General features: G+C 39.1%; 1 protein-coding gene across 3 annotated transcripts in view; it reads left to right on the forward strand.

Moving 5' to 3' along the window:
* The window catches only part of eml3 (EMAP like 3), a 60,968-nt gene that overhangs the window by 41,275 nt on the left and 5,339 nt on the right, over positions 1–14,354 (forward strand). For all 3 annotated transcript variants that reach the window (XM_084344638.1, XM_084344637.1, XM_084344639.1), the window contains 9 exons: positions 3,252–3,321; positions 3,451–3,561; positions 5,043–5,138; positions 8,766–8,900; positions 9,543–9,681; positions 10,357–10,508; positions 10,613–10,738; positions 13,541–13,672; positions 13,825–13,892. In XM_084344638.1, coding sequence (XP_084200764.1) covers positions 3,252–3,321; positions 3,451–3,561; positions 5,043–5,138; positions 8,766–8,900; positions 9,543–9,681; positions 10,357–10,508; positions 10,613–10,738; positions 13,541–13,672; positions 13,825–13,892 — 1,029 coding nt within the window. The remainder of the gene's footprint in view (positions 1–3,251; positions 3,322–3,450; positions 3,562–5,042; positions 5,139–8,765; positions 8,901–9,542; positions 9,682–10,356; positions 10,509–10,612; positions 10,739–13,540; positions 13,673–13,824; positions 13,893–14,354) is intronic.

Consider the following 14,354-nt stretch of genomic DNA (forward strand, 5'->3'; position numbering starts at 1 on the left):
TTGTAAAATAGCCATAAACTGGCAACAGGCTGAACTGCCAGATAGCAGAAGAGTTGGAGTTGAAATGATTAAAGGAAGGACACAACTATGGCTCACTAAAGGTTACACCACAGGGAGTTAGTGGTCGTAACGGTACACAGAAATCACGGTTCGGTACGTACCTCGGTTTTGGGTTCGCGGTTCAATACAAGTTCGGTACAACGGAAAAAAAGCAACAAATCCCAAATGCTAGGTTCCTTCTTCTTCTTTGTTCCATCTAGTGGCATTAAGTCCCCCCTGAGTTGGTTGGTACAGTACAGCCTCCTGTAGTGTATTAAACAGAAATAGAATGCACTCTTGCTTTTGTTTATATTTTCATATAGGGTTGATAAAAAACAAAAGGTATTTGGCATCTCTTGTGTTTTGAAAGTACAAAATAAATAGAATAACGTGTGCGTCTGTATAGGGCAGGGACCACAGACTGGCTTATGTGCGCGCAGGTTGGGACAATGTAACATGTTGTAAGCACTTAATAAATACTTGTGGCCGGGCTCCTTTACTACTGCATATGGGCGCATAGCCAATGAAATATATATGCCAATTGCCTTGGTAATGACTTTGGTCCTGTCTGCTCTCACATTTAGAGGCTGGTTTAAAGCTGCAGGGATAAGTTTTTGCCCTCCTGTCGTCTTTTTCTGCCTAGCTTCGGTGATTGGCACATCTGGGTGATGTCGTCTGATTTGATGTGTTAGCATGTTGGACGTATTTCCACTCACATATCGTACAGCTGCCTCACAACGCCGACACACCGTCCTCATCCTTCACTCTCCACTGCTGTTGTGGTTCACTGGAAACCCGTGCATAGATGGTGTCATCTTCTTTTGCTCTGAGCGCCTTCATGTTTAAATAATAATATTGATATTTGGCACCAATGTATCAATAATAGTATCTTAAGAGGAAGCGATACAATATATATCAATATTTTGTCCCACCCCTATTCCATATACTATATTTCTTGAACGACACTCTATATATCCACTCACTGATATCAATCAAAAGCACAAATACGTAATAATTACTATTAATAATTATTATACTATTATAACTGTTATAATTATTAATAATAATGTAATAATGTTGTAACCCTCTACAATTTTTTGTTATATATTTAAACCATCACAGCCCATTAGAATCTGTCAAAACATTTTAAAGTCCATTTAACCCTGTTAAGAGATATCAACATGCCGAGGGCAAACAAAGAGAGCTATTTTCTGCTTCACCCAACACTGAACTCAACCCAGGTCTTCATACAGCTGCTGGAGGCGGGTGCAGTGTTTACTGTGTGTACTAGAGATTTGAGGAGGCGATTAGCGCGCTAGCATGTTACCACATGCCTCTAAACCACTGTAACCACTAAACTGTACTGTAGCTCTTTGCTCAAACAATAGTTAGGATTTGATGTGTCTTTTGACAGCAGAGTTCTAAGGAAAAAGGTTCATATCAGGTCCCAGAGGCAGGGGACTTTCCTACAGCCTAATGTCTGGCATCATGCACTCATCATGCAATGTCTGTTTTCACAACAAAACTCACTGAATCTCAATTTCAACCTGAAATCAGGCTCTCAACCTGACAAAATACTGAGACTTGTTTTTGGGAGTTAGCAGAGGGTCAAGACATTAACCCTCTACTCAGTGAGACAAATCCAATTATATACAGAGATTTTTGACTGATCTCAAACCAACATGTTCACACAGTATGAGTGTTCTGGATGAATGAATTATTAAAGATGCATATGGCACATTTTGCTAGTGCACATAAAATCAGATTTTTCGTTTGTGGGCCAAAACTGATTCACAGGAAAGTTGGGTATAATTTATGGCTTGGACAGCTTGTCAGCACCACTGTATTGGCAGGAATATATGAGAATTGAAAGTGCCTTTTTAATGTGTAGAAATATAAAGAAAATGAGGGCTGTGTAAAAGAACAAATACAATACTTTGCCCCCTTTAATATGCAGAGGCCAAAAGTGCTTTGGTGCAAGCTACAGTTCAGCTGTTCCCCCAGTGCAGTCCATAATTATTTAGGCAGTGACACCTCTTGTATTTTCTTGGTGTGCTCCCATCACATTGAATTCAAGTTTAACAATTGCTGAGGTTAAATTGCACACTTTTGCTTTGAGGGCATTTTTAAAATATTTTTGTATTAACAATGTGACAGTTATCACTCATCGTAACAAATCCACAACTATCTGACATGATGGCCCCACGAGAATAGTTGTTCTGTCAGACAACTGCATGTCTTCGACTGTGTCAGTGATCAAACCAAACGGCCAATAAAATGTCATGGCACTGTGTTTTACATCCTCGCCTCTAAAGTTTCTAAATTAATAATAATAATAATAATGCATTTTATTTAAAGGCACCTTTCAAAGCACTCAAGGACACCTTACAAAAACACACATAACATAACAACAGTACATCAAACAATATAATCAGGTAACATTGGTGTGGAAATTCTCAAAAATCAACGAGCAGGTGTTGAGCAGTTATGACTGTGACTGGTAGAGAGGTTTGAGCTTGCATGTATTTGTGCACATGGAGCAAAAATGTTCCTCCCAAGGATGCTTTCCCGCCTGCTGATATTATTCTGTGTGTCAACCTAGTTTTTATATGGCCAGGCTTGAGACTAAGTAAAAGCCAAGAGTTGGTGGGGACCAAAAACAGAGCTGAAAGAAGAGTGAATGTTGGACTTGCTTACATCAGGTGGACACAAACCCAACTATGCTAATGCTGCTCTATGGCTGCTGAATGTGTAAACAGGGAACTGTTTTATAACATGTTTCACCATTAAAAGTTGATGATGTCAGTTGTTTACAGCTTGCTGCCCCCGGTGGCCAAAGAAAAGTTTTTTATGACTTACCTTTTAATTTGATGAATTAATTTTACTCCCATACAATTGTTGGGACTATGTCTAAAAATGCTACCATTGCTACACTGTGCAACTGAATTGGATGTAATCATCCTAACATTAAAGCAGAAAGCAGTTTACCTTGGTGCTTGAGTACAGAGCCAATGCAACAAAAACATTTCTCAAATACATTACAAACCACACTTTACTTAACCATCAACTACACTCGTCATTTTCACATGGTGGATCTAATTGGATATGTGAATATGTCACCACTGGGCAGTATATTTAAATAGATTTTCATCCAACAGCCCTGTACAACCTCTTTTTGTTATTTAGTGAATTGATTTTTGTTCTTCCTGCAGTCTCACCCTCCATCCTGACAAGGTGAGAGTGGCGTCTGGCCAGACAGCAGGGGTGGATAAAGACGGCAAGGTGATACCACTCAGATGCACTTTGATCCTCTGTCTTACATCTTTAAATGCTATATACTGTATTTATGTACGTGTATGCTTACAGTATTAATGTATATAGTGTGAAAGTCAATGTGTGTTTGTGTATTAGCCCCTGCAGCCTTGTGTTCATATCTGGGACTCCACCACCCTGGTCACCCTGCAGCAGATCGGCTTAGGAACCTTCCAGAGGGGAGTGGCATCAGTTGCATTTTCCTTTGCTGTAAGTTGATTGCAATATCATGTACTATAAATTCTCAAAAAGTTATTTACAAATGATTTACATCGACAAATGATTTGCCTTGATTGCAGTGAGATTGGTAAATTTTATTTGATAAAGGTTGGTATTTCCCCTGTCCCATAGCCAATGTTGTTAGCTGTTAGCTAGATGTTCAGATAATTTACAAGTCATGTAATTTTCACAACTCTGCTGCTATCACTTTTTCACTGAAATGTTGTTTTTCATTGTACAAACAAAAACTTTCACTTTTGTATGCCCGCAGTCATGGAAGAGTATAGAGATTGGCTCAAGAGAAAAAAACATACTCGTATCTCTCTCTTGGATGGAGAGAGATGCGTCTCACAGGATTTAGTTGTAATACGTCATTGCTTGTTAGCAGTCAGCCGCCGTATGGTTTCTTGTTTCAAAACGGATGAGCCAAAACCAAGCACGACCCAACTCCATCCCCAGTACATCATCCCACAGCTAGTGTTTAGTGGTCTGGTGTGGTGCAGTGCATTCTGGTTGCTGTAGGTTATTCATTTGTCTTTCCACTGCAGAGACAGCCCAGTTTGTCTGTCCTTTCACTTTCAATCTGCCATCCACTTAAAATTGAATTGAATTTTCCACATTGAAAAGCTTCATCTCTCCTCCCTTGGTAGGCTTCTATTGTGAGAATTTAACAGGAAGGGTTGAGTTTCATGGAGAGTAGCTTAACATTATGCTGATGACACCACTTCGTATAGTGCCACCATATCCGAGCAAGCATTAACTCATGTTTAGTGATGCCCTAATGTCATGGCCACAGTACACGTCTTTCAAAGTCTACAGATCACCATGCTGTTCACACTTCACAGCTTTCTGCATTTTAATCTTGAGTCTTACAGTCATTGTGCTCTGCACACTACATGACTGATCAGCAAAAGGGGCATGGCAATAATGCAGTCCAAGCAGTCCAAGTTGTCCAAAACAAAAAGAAAAGAGTGTGTGTGAGAGAGAATGGACTAGGAGGATGTGCAGAAAGCAAGGATTATTTTTGCAAAGAAAACCTGAAACTGCCTTCTTAATACCAAATACTGATATGTATTCTAATAGAAACAATAAGCTTTTATTGACCTGCAGATGAGAGAGGGAGAAATGAGAGGGGGGTCTGTTCTCATTGGCTATAGCTTGTTCCTGACTCCCTGACCTGTCTGCGACTAAACCAAATATTTAACCTGAATACAATTGCATTGCATATCTGTATTATATTTGTACGTTTGAAACCCTAGGAAAACAAGAGGCCCATCCATGGTTCCAATAGGCAGTAGAAGCAATTTGAAATATGTGGTTACTAACATCAGTGTGTGTCAAAAAGAGAAAGTGAGAGCAGCAGATTGGTGACTATGACATGACTAAAAGTTATGAGATATATCATGTATCAGAATTTACATGATACTAAATTCCCCATGTTTTTTGACTAAATTAGTTGATGGTGTTTGCAGGATTCTGGAGCGTTCCTGTGTGTGATTGATGATTCAAATGAACACATGCTGTCGGTATGGGACTGCAACAAGGGGACCAAGCATGCAGAAGTTAAGGTAAAGAACAATCAAAGTTACATCATGTATGAATAATAAAAATAACACTAACATTTGAATTATAGGTGCCTTTCAGAGCTCTCAAGGACTCCTTACAAGACCAAGTTATACTGAACATCTATAACAAGGCAATGGTATACAATTACTAGGTATTATAGGAGTAAAAAAAATGTTAAGCGGGATCGGAAGGTTGAGAGAGTCAACATTTTGAATGTCTTGTGCAACATAGTTTCAAAGGCCGGCGGCAGAGTGGCTGAAGGTGCTAGATGATTAATTTTAAGTAAATGAAAGTATGCAGACGGGCTAACCTTTTTCATGTGTGAAAGGAAACACTGAAGAGTTATCAATATTTAAGAAAAAACTGTTAAGTTTATCAAAAGTGGATTTAGTGCCGACAAGGAGAAGAGATTTAATATACAGTAGGTAGTCAGAAAGGGAGGTAGGCAGGTGATTGGAAGCAGGCTTGGTGGAAAGGTAGAGCTGGATGTCGTCTGCGTAGCAGTTCAATGAATGTCATATTTCTGAAACATATGGCTAAGAGGTAAAAAATAAATAAATAGAAGCGGGCCAAGAACAGAGCCCTGAGGAACAAAGCATGTGACCAGAAAGGACTGTGATTTGAAAGTTGAACCAAGAAGTTCAAAATAAACAAATATCAACCATTAATAATAAGGTTACTTGTATATGTACCAGCTTCATTTAAAGCAGAAAATACTGTGTATTGTTGTATTATAATCTTATCTGACTGAACAGTTATAGACTGTGACTGTGTTACAAGAATGGAATGATACAATATAATCTTTCAGCAATACAATGATAAAACATATGATGTAATGTGGGCATTGATACTTAAGTAGGTAAAAAACAACAACAATCTGTGGTTTAAGAGGAGTTGAGGGGTGGTGTAGAGACGATGGCTTGCTAACACATCTGACACAAAAGCTTAATAAGTCAAGTTTATTTATATAGCGCATTTCATAGGATAGGCGCAGACTCAGTGTGCTTAGAAATATGAATAAAAGGTAAACACCACGCATGACATAATCATATACAAAACAGCAGAATAATAATAATAATTATAATATCAAGCAGGGAGAAACAGGCCCTTGCAATAAGAGCTAATATATTTGATGTTGTGTTGTCAGCTTGTCGTGGAGTCAATCTGTTGCTCTGTGACCTGAGAATAATAAAAAGCCAGCAGTTTCCACCTGTTTTAAGTCTTTGAGCTAAGGAAGGGAAAACGTGTCCTCGACTGAAACACAGAAAATATACTTGTATTCTTGTATAGTCTCATCTTACTCTCAAGGAATCAAGGTCATTTGTTTGTTATTTTACAACACAGGGTTGCACAATAAAATGTAAACTGGAGCCCCTTAATGCTACACAGGTATTACAGTAGTTACATTCATAGTAACTACATAGTTAGTATTACAGTTCTGACTTCTTAGGGGTGATCTGCTTTCACAATTTGAGAAGCTTTTATGTTATCTGACATAAAAATATCAACCAGTACAGGCTTTCATAACCCATACAGAAACAATGCAACCTTCGACTGGAGCTAAAGCATGACAATCAGCCAGGCTGCAGTAATGTAAGCACAGATAGGCAGCCAGATGCCCAGTGTGGCTGCATGCTCAATGTGTAGATAGATTTTTCTAAAGGAGGTCTGTTTGGAGAGATTAAGGGGGGAAAGATGGCAGTGGTGTCTCTGCTATGCTTTTATGGGCTTTTATCCCAAAACGCCTCAACTTCCCTGAGAGCAATTTCAGCACGGCTGTCATGGCAACAGTGTAAATATTTTATATAGTGAATTTGTCTGGCTGTGTGTATGTGTGTGTGTTCTCAAATGCTGCAGTGGGAATGCATAGGTGGGCGTTTGAACTTATATACTGTATCTTCTCAAGTCAGGAATTTAATGGGCTTGTGCAAGAACGTATATTTTGTGTAACGTAGCATCCAGTGTATATGGTTGAGTGTGGGCAGGCGGCTCAGTGCTGGACAGGGCAACACTGACCCACATTGTATAAACATACGAGTTCATCCAACAGGAGCAAGATAATTATACCCCCCTCCCCTCTCCACAGCAGTGGAATAGTCCGTATTCCACTTAACAGCACAGCCATGAATGGAGCTTTTTGTGTAGGAACGATGCCTCTGTACTTTCTGTACACACTGTACACATGGTCACCCAAACCCTGCCACTGGGACTGTATATATATTTAGTGTGCCTGTGCCTGGTGGCAAAAAATCCTTCATAGTTCTCTTTGGGGTTGAGTTGCACAAATTTAACTTAAAATTAATTTTACTGCTGTCAGTCTGGATTTTTTGTAATACTTCTTCACAGTAGAACAAAGTGAAAACACAACATCTAATCTAATAACACCTTGTCACACTGCCAAAGTTATTACCAAACAAATGACTAACTTCGGCTGTCATTTGGTCATGTCCTGTCTGCTGCTACCAAATGCTGCTGGATAGGAGGCTGAGTTTAAGTTATTGCGAGTAAAACCAAAAGAATGAGCTAAAAGATAGGGATGCACGATCAAGGGATGGACAAATCATTGGCCCAATATTCGGAAATTTATGTTATCAGCATTTTATCAGTATTGGTAAAATTCCAGCTGTTAAATAGAGCAGATAATATGAAGCCAAATACCTTTCAATAACTTAACAAGCGTAGCACTCGGATATAGTAGTCGGTGGTATGCACCTTTAAAGTTGGTTTGTGATCTGCCAATACACATAGAAGACAAGAAGGAGAAGAATAAGAAGATGAAGATGAAGGAGATGATGAAAAAGAAGGAGATGAAGAAGAAGATAAAGAAGAAAACAGAGAAAGACATCTGGGTAGAACCATGTAGTGTAGAGAGGCGAACTACCAATATTCTTTAGATGTTGGAAGCATGACCATTAGAAGCATTGTTCATCTAAATGAGGCTAAATGAGCTTTGTAGGTTCCTTACAACAAGTGGCCTCTTTCACATGACACGTAGTCATTTGATCCATTGTTCATATAAAAATATGGAATAGTGCAGCTATGATGAGTGAAGTGCTCTTAGACACTGCCCACCACTCCAAATGAATCCCAACATTGCTCCATATCTACTGGATGTGCAAATAGACAACTGTTAGCTAACATCATCATCAACAATGTTTTATGATGAAATTTGAGGCACCATAACAAAACCAGGGAATATACACGTACACTTTGCACAAAGGTTCTTCAATTGAAGCATTGAGAAAAACTTATATTTCCCCCAATGGCAACTTTTCCTGTCTGTAGAGGCTATTAAATCTAAAGAAAGGTAATCTCAATTCTTTTCTCCAGCGTACTTATTTCTCAGTATATGTTTTCATTTGGCAGATTGACCTCTAATATTGCTAATAAATAAATCTGCATTATAGTGAATTATATAGTAGCCTTTATTTATTCTGTATATTCACATTTTGTATTCCCTTGTTTGTGTCATTATTCACATTACAATATACATATACTGTAGCTAGTAGCACACAAGACTTAGTCTCAGTGTTCTTGATTCACATTCTGCCACACATTTCCTGATGCAGTGATCCTTTAACATTGTAATAGTGCTAAACAGGTGTTTGTATGTGTTGTTGTGTTTTCAGAGTACCAACGAGGCCGTGTTCGCTGTGGATTTCAACCCCAGTGACAGCACAAACATCATCACCTGTGGGAAATCCCACGTGTACTTCTGGACACTCAACACTGGACAGTTCACCAAGAAACAAGGCATCTTTGGAGTAAGACAACTAATGTTTTTCCAATTTTCTGCATCTTTCAAATCAGTAGTTCCCTTAACGTTTGTGTAGGGGTATGAGTAAGTACAAACAGATCAAGTTTGCAACTTCCCCAATTTGAGGCCAAAAAGGGAAGTAAGGAGCATAAATATAGACATGTTAATGAAGGTTCTCAGTCATCCAGGTCATGGTAAATCTAGGTGCTGTATTGTAGGCAACTGGACGTGTTTCAGTTCCTTGAAGACGTTTCACCTCTCATCCAAGAGGCTTCTTCAGTTCTAACTGACTGGAGGGGAGTGGCAGGCTTTTAAACACTGTGTGGGAGTGTCCTTACAGAGTCGTTAAGAACACGTGTGAGCTGTGTTTCAGAGCCGTTAGGGCCACCTGTGGGTCGTTGACCCAACCACCCTTCAAGAAACTGAGACTGAACTTAGTATAGATATAGAAAACAAATCCAAAAGAATAATTAACAATCCATTTAATCTAAGGTGTATCGAAGGTGTAAATCTGACTTAAAGTTGATATACCATCATAGATTTGAATAACTTAAAATGTGTTATTATAGTATAACACATTTTTATTTTTGATACCTGTCCTAACAATATATCAAATTATTATCTTAAATCGTTCTCCTTTTCTTTTCAGAAATACAAGAAGCCCAAGTTTATCCAGTGCTTTGTGTTCAGCCTGACGGGAGACGTTCTCACCGGAGACTCTGAAGGAAACATCCTGACTTGGGGAAAATCAGCTGCAGATGTGAAAACACTCGGTAAAGGAGCCAAAGGTCAGTGTTGTAGATCAATATAGACTATATCAAATGAAATGTCAATATGAATTTAACCTCTGTGGAGACAAATTGGGGTCAAATGTTTAGTCAGCTTCAATAACAAAAATAGATGAAAAGCTCAAATAAAGCTGGAAGGTGAAGAATAGACCCTAGAACCATGAAAAGAAGACACAATATGTAATTCTGCATTAAAAAATGTCTCGATAAATAGCTCGGCCTTTGTTATATATTTTGTTGAGTTGTGTACCTGGACTATCCCAAATGTTTCCAATAATGATCAAACCCAAAGAACAAACATGAAGTCAAACAACATGCCTAAACATAACACATAAAAACATTTAATGATCACCTTTTCTGTGAGTATTTCTGCCTGAGACAGATCAGATAGACTTTCATCATGGTTCTTTAACAGAGAACTTACATTTTTTGTTTTGTTCCGATTGAGAGACTCCAAGTGGCAGAAATAACATACTGTGCGTTTAATTGAAATGTATTTTGGATTTATTTCTGAAATATTCTTTTGGCTCATTTCATATGAAAAATATTATTTATCTATATATATCTATATTTTATTTGTCTTTTTTCCCCCGACATTTTCAAATTGACCAAACTTTGGCCCTCATTTGCCTCCACACACTGATTAACAGACTCTAAATGTCTTTGATTTCTCAGAGACCTTCCAGATTATGCGACAGACCCGAGCCCATGAAGGCAGCGTGTTCACCCTGTGTACGCTGCAGGGTGGCGGTCTGCTCAGTGGAGGAGGGAAAGACCGTAAGATCATCCGCTGGAGCGCTGACCTGGCACCTGAGAGAGAGTGTGAGGTGAACCACAGCTGTATGTGTGTGTGATGCTGCTGGTGGAGGGCCCTGTGAAGTTACATTCAAACAGTACTTAAGAATGTTGATTAATGTGATCATTTGTACAGATTCCAGAAAAGTACGGGGCAGTCCGGACCATTGCAGATGTGGATGGGGAGGAACTTTTGGTTGGTACGACCCGTAATGCCGTCCTCAGAGGCACCTTCTCAGACGGATTTGTGGCTATAGTGCAGGTATGTAGATGTGCATTAAAGGAACAGTGGTAACTCTCAGCAACTGGTCAGCACCAACATCTGTGACAAATACTAAGTATTCTTTTGACCTCTTCACAATTAAAGCCACCCCAGCAAACAGTGAGACTGACACCAGTGAGATAAAATAACACTGTAACACTGGATTACATGCTGCATTGTTCTCCGATAATCCCTCGCACATGTGAAGGCTTTTTGAATCTAATGCAGAAATGGCCAACCCCACCACTATCACTGAAAACTACAGTAGAGAGAGATCTTTACTGAATGTATAGTCTGCAATAAAGGAGCACTCTGTAGTTTAGGTGAAGAAATGTTAATGAGAAGAGAGATTTTCATTGGCTGATTTTTTTCTGCCTAAACAAACTAAATAATCAAACTCTCTTTGTTTTCATGACTGAATAAACAAACTGACCTTAAAGGAATAGTTCACTCTAGAATGAAATTCAGTCATTATCGACTCACCCTCATGCTGATGAGAAGTCCGGTGTAGTTTCTTATTCCTCAAAGTGCAGCTGGAGACCCGCGGGGCTACCCTCCTGTAGCAAAAATCCATGTAACAGGCGTAAATGGCATCCGAGAAGAAAAGGTCCATAAAACTACACAAAAACTTTGTAATATTCCTCCATACTGCTCATCCGCTGCAATCCAAGTGTCCTGAAGTGGCGACATCCAGAGTTTACTCGAACCAACGTCATTTAGTACATTTTTCTAGCCTAAACAGTCACTATGTTATATTTGCCTGGAGGCACGCTCCGCATTCAAGCGAGTCTCCCTCACAGCCGATTGCACTACGGAAGCCGCGCCGGACAAGATGAACGAGACTCACGATAGATGAGATGTAAATACGCTGGATGTAAATACGGTGATACACACCGGTATTTACATCCAGCTGTGAGCGACCGAGCGACACACAAACACAAGAGGGATCTGCCTGTGCTAGTGATTTGAAACTTTGAAACTCACAAAAAGTCACTCAAATGTACTAAATGCGGACATGAAAATGAGATGAGACAGTTTATGCCGTTTTACTGTGTTTATATGTGTCTTTCTAGCTTCAAACAGTGTTCTAGGACCTTATTTTCCTCTGAGAACAGCTTGTTTGTTCACTTATGGGCAAAATGTGGTATTATTGCCTCATTAATAATGTAAATATTCAAATTCTGACTTTTGGTTTTATTCTCCAAAATGACATTGTGCCAATTTAATGGCTATGTATGTAAAAATGGTATCGAATACAGATGCCCTCATCATGTTTTCTTTCAGCCAGTACTGATTGCAGATGGTCTATAAGCAGTATCGGTCAATACACAGCTGATACCATTCTTTTCTTTCTTTTTCTTGGTTTTGGTATAGCAGTATGACAGGTCAGTTTGACTGCTTTGTAGTGTAGTGGGATCTCCAGCAGGTGACAGCGTAACCTAGACTATAAATGCTGTGTGACTATATGTATGGATTATACTGCATCAGTGGTGTGAGAGTTTTTAAACAGATTTTGACATAGTTTTGCTATTTTAAAATTGGGAGTGCTAGGCATTGGCGGAGTTAAGGTATACCAGAGTATTTAGAGATCCTGACAGAATGATTTTCAATAACTTAAAAAATACAGATGCTCCTAAAATTGGTAAAACCTTATTACATTGTAGAGCTGTGTGCAGAGCTTTGTTTCACTCTGCCCCTCTCACTGTCTCTGTGACACAAACACATCAGCCCTTTTTACACAGCGATTGCACAATATTACCACAGACGTCACACCCCTGTTCTGTCCTCTTTTTATACAGACGTCGATTCGGCTCTGCTACTACCTCCGCTGCCAGCTCAGAGGCGGAACAACAATGACTCAATTTTTGTTGTTTTTTGTATACAAAATAGTGAGGCGAAGTAAAGGAACAACAGTCCTGCCTTGAACAGGCTGTGTAAATGGGGCTAGACAACAGAGACAACTGTGATTAGCCCTTACTCTCCTTAGAATATTGTAAAAGGATATGTGTGAGCTATGAAACTAAAATTAAACTTTGGTCAGATGCAAGGAACAAGATGACATCATCTAATTTGCAACAAACCAACCCTTTAGAGGCTGTAATTTTCAAATATCCTGAAACCGATGACAAACAGACTCAATAGGTATGACACTGATAGTGAACCTTGACACAAAACACTGTACACATGTAACATTACAGCCAGTCAAAGGACAAAAAAGTAAGCTATATAAAATATGTTGAAAAGGGTTGGTTTTTTTTAGCTCTGAAGCTATATTTAGGAAGATCTGTGGCACTCACTTTTTATGTAGGACCAAATAACTTATTTTTTAATGTTTTTTTCTTATTTTATTGGCCGTAATGTTACATTTGCGTAACAAGGTTTTCTATCTGTGTGATACCTATTGAGCCTGTTGTTCAATGGATTCAGGATATTTGCAAATTACAGCTTCTAATGGCTTGGTTTGTTGCAAACTAGATGATGTTTTGTTCCCTTGGTTTGGATGAAAATGATTTATTGGTATTATTGTGATAAATTCAACCCAATGAAGTGATTGGGTCTTTTTACATAATCATATTTTATTTAAGTTGCCCTGCACTTCTGTGTTATTTCAGCTCCCCATGCAAGGAAAGGTTTAAAGGTCAGATTAAGAAAAAAACAGATTATAATTCGATTATTATAATTATGATTTAAGGGCATTAATGAAAACATTTGAATTAATGTGTGTGTGTGTGTGTGTGTGTGTGTGTGTGTGTGTGTGTCTGTGTGTGTGTGTGTGTGTGTGTGTGTGTGTGTGTGTCTCAGGGCCATGTAGATGAGATGTGGGGGCTGGCTACACACCCCTCTCAGAACATCTTCCTCACCTGTGGTCATGACAGGCAGGTGTGTTTGTGGAACACAGGGGAACACAAGCTGGACTGGTGCATCACCCTGGAGGTAGGACACACTCATCCTCACTTTCCTTTATGCACTCCTCTATTTACAATCAGGGTATGGTTCCGCTGACTAACAGTATATCTGAATACAACACATCGATATTGATTCTGATGCTGATGCATACTGTTACTTGGCATGTGTGTCTCTGACAGGAGTATGGGTTGTGTGCTGGTTTCTGCCCTAATGGATCAGTGGTTTCAGTTGGCCTCAGCACAGGAAGGTAATTAAGTCCCAGCACTGTTACACTTAAAGCAATCTGTGAGCTGAGAATGACAACATAAGATATGAAAGAAAGTATTTATCTTTGACCAACAGTTCCAGTTCATGTAGATCATTTTAACAATCAGATGCAGTATATAATAAGGGAAACATTTCAAAGGAAAAGTTCAACATTTTGTGAAAATTAACTTTGTTTCCAAGAATGAGCTGTTCAGATGCATTTCAGCCTGATGTTAGTGCGGCTTCAGCGAACGTTTAAACCTAATTCTAGACTCAATGCTAACCTAGACTAACCATGTTTTGACTGCAGCTCCGTACCTTAAGCAGTAACAATTTAGTTAATTTCTTTCTTTTTTTTTTCTGTTCATGAAAATGGAGGCTAAGAAGCTTTGCCACTGCTCTGTCACGTCAAAAGGAACCAGCTTAAATGGTTCAGGAATCACCCTTTAGTACACCCTTTGTA

Source organism: Pagrus pagrus (genome assembly GCF_965226575.1).
Source record: "Pagrus pagrus genome assembly, chromosome: 22".
Classification (NCBI taxonomy): Eukaryota; Metazoa; Chordata; class Actinopteri; order Spariformes; family Sparidae; genus Pagrus; species Pagrus pagrus.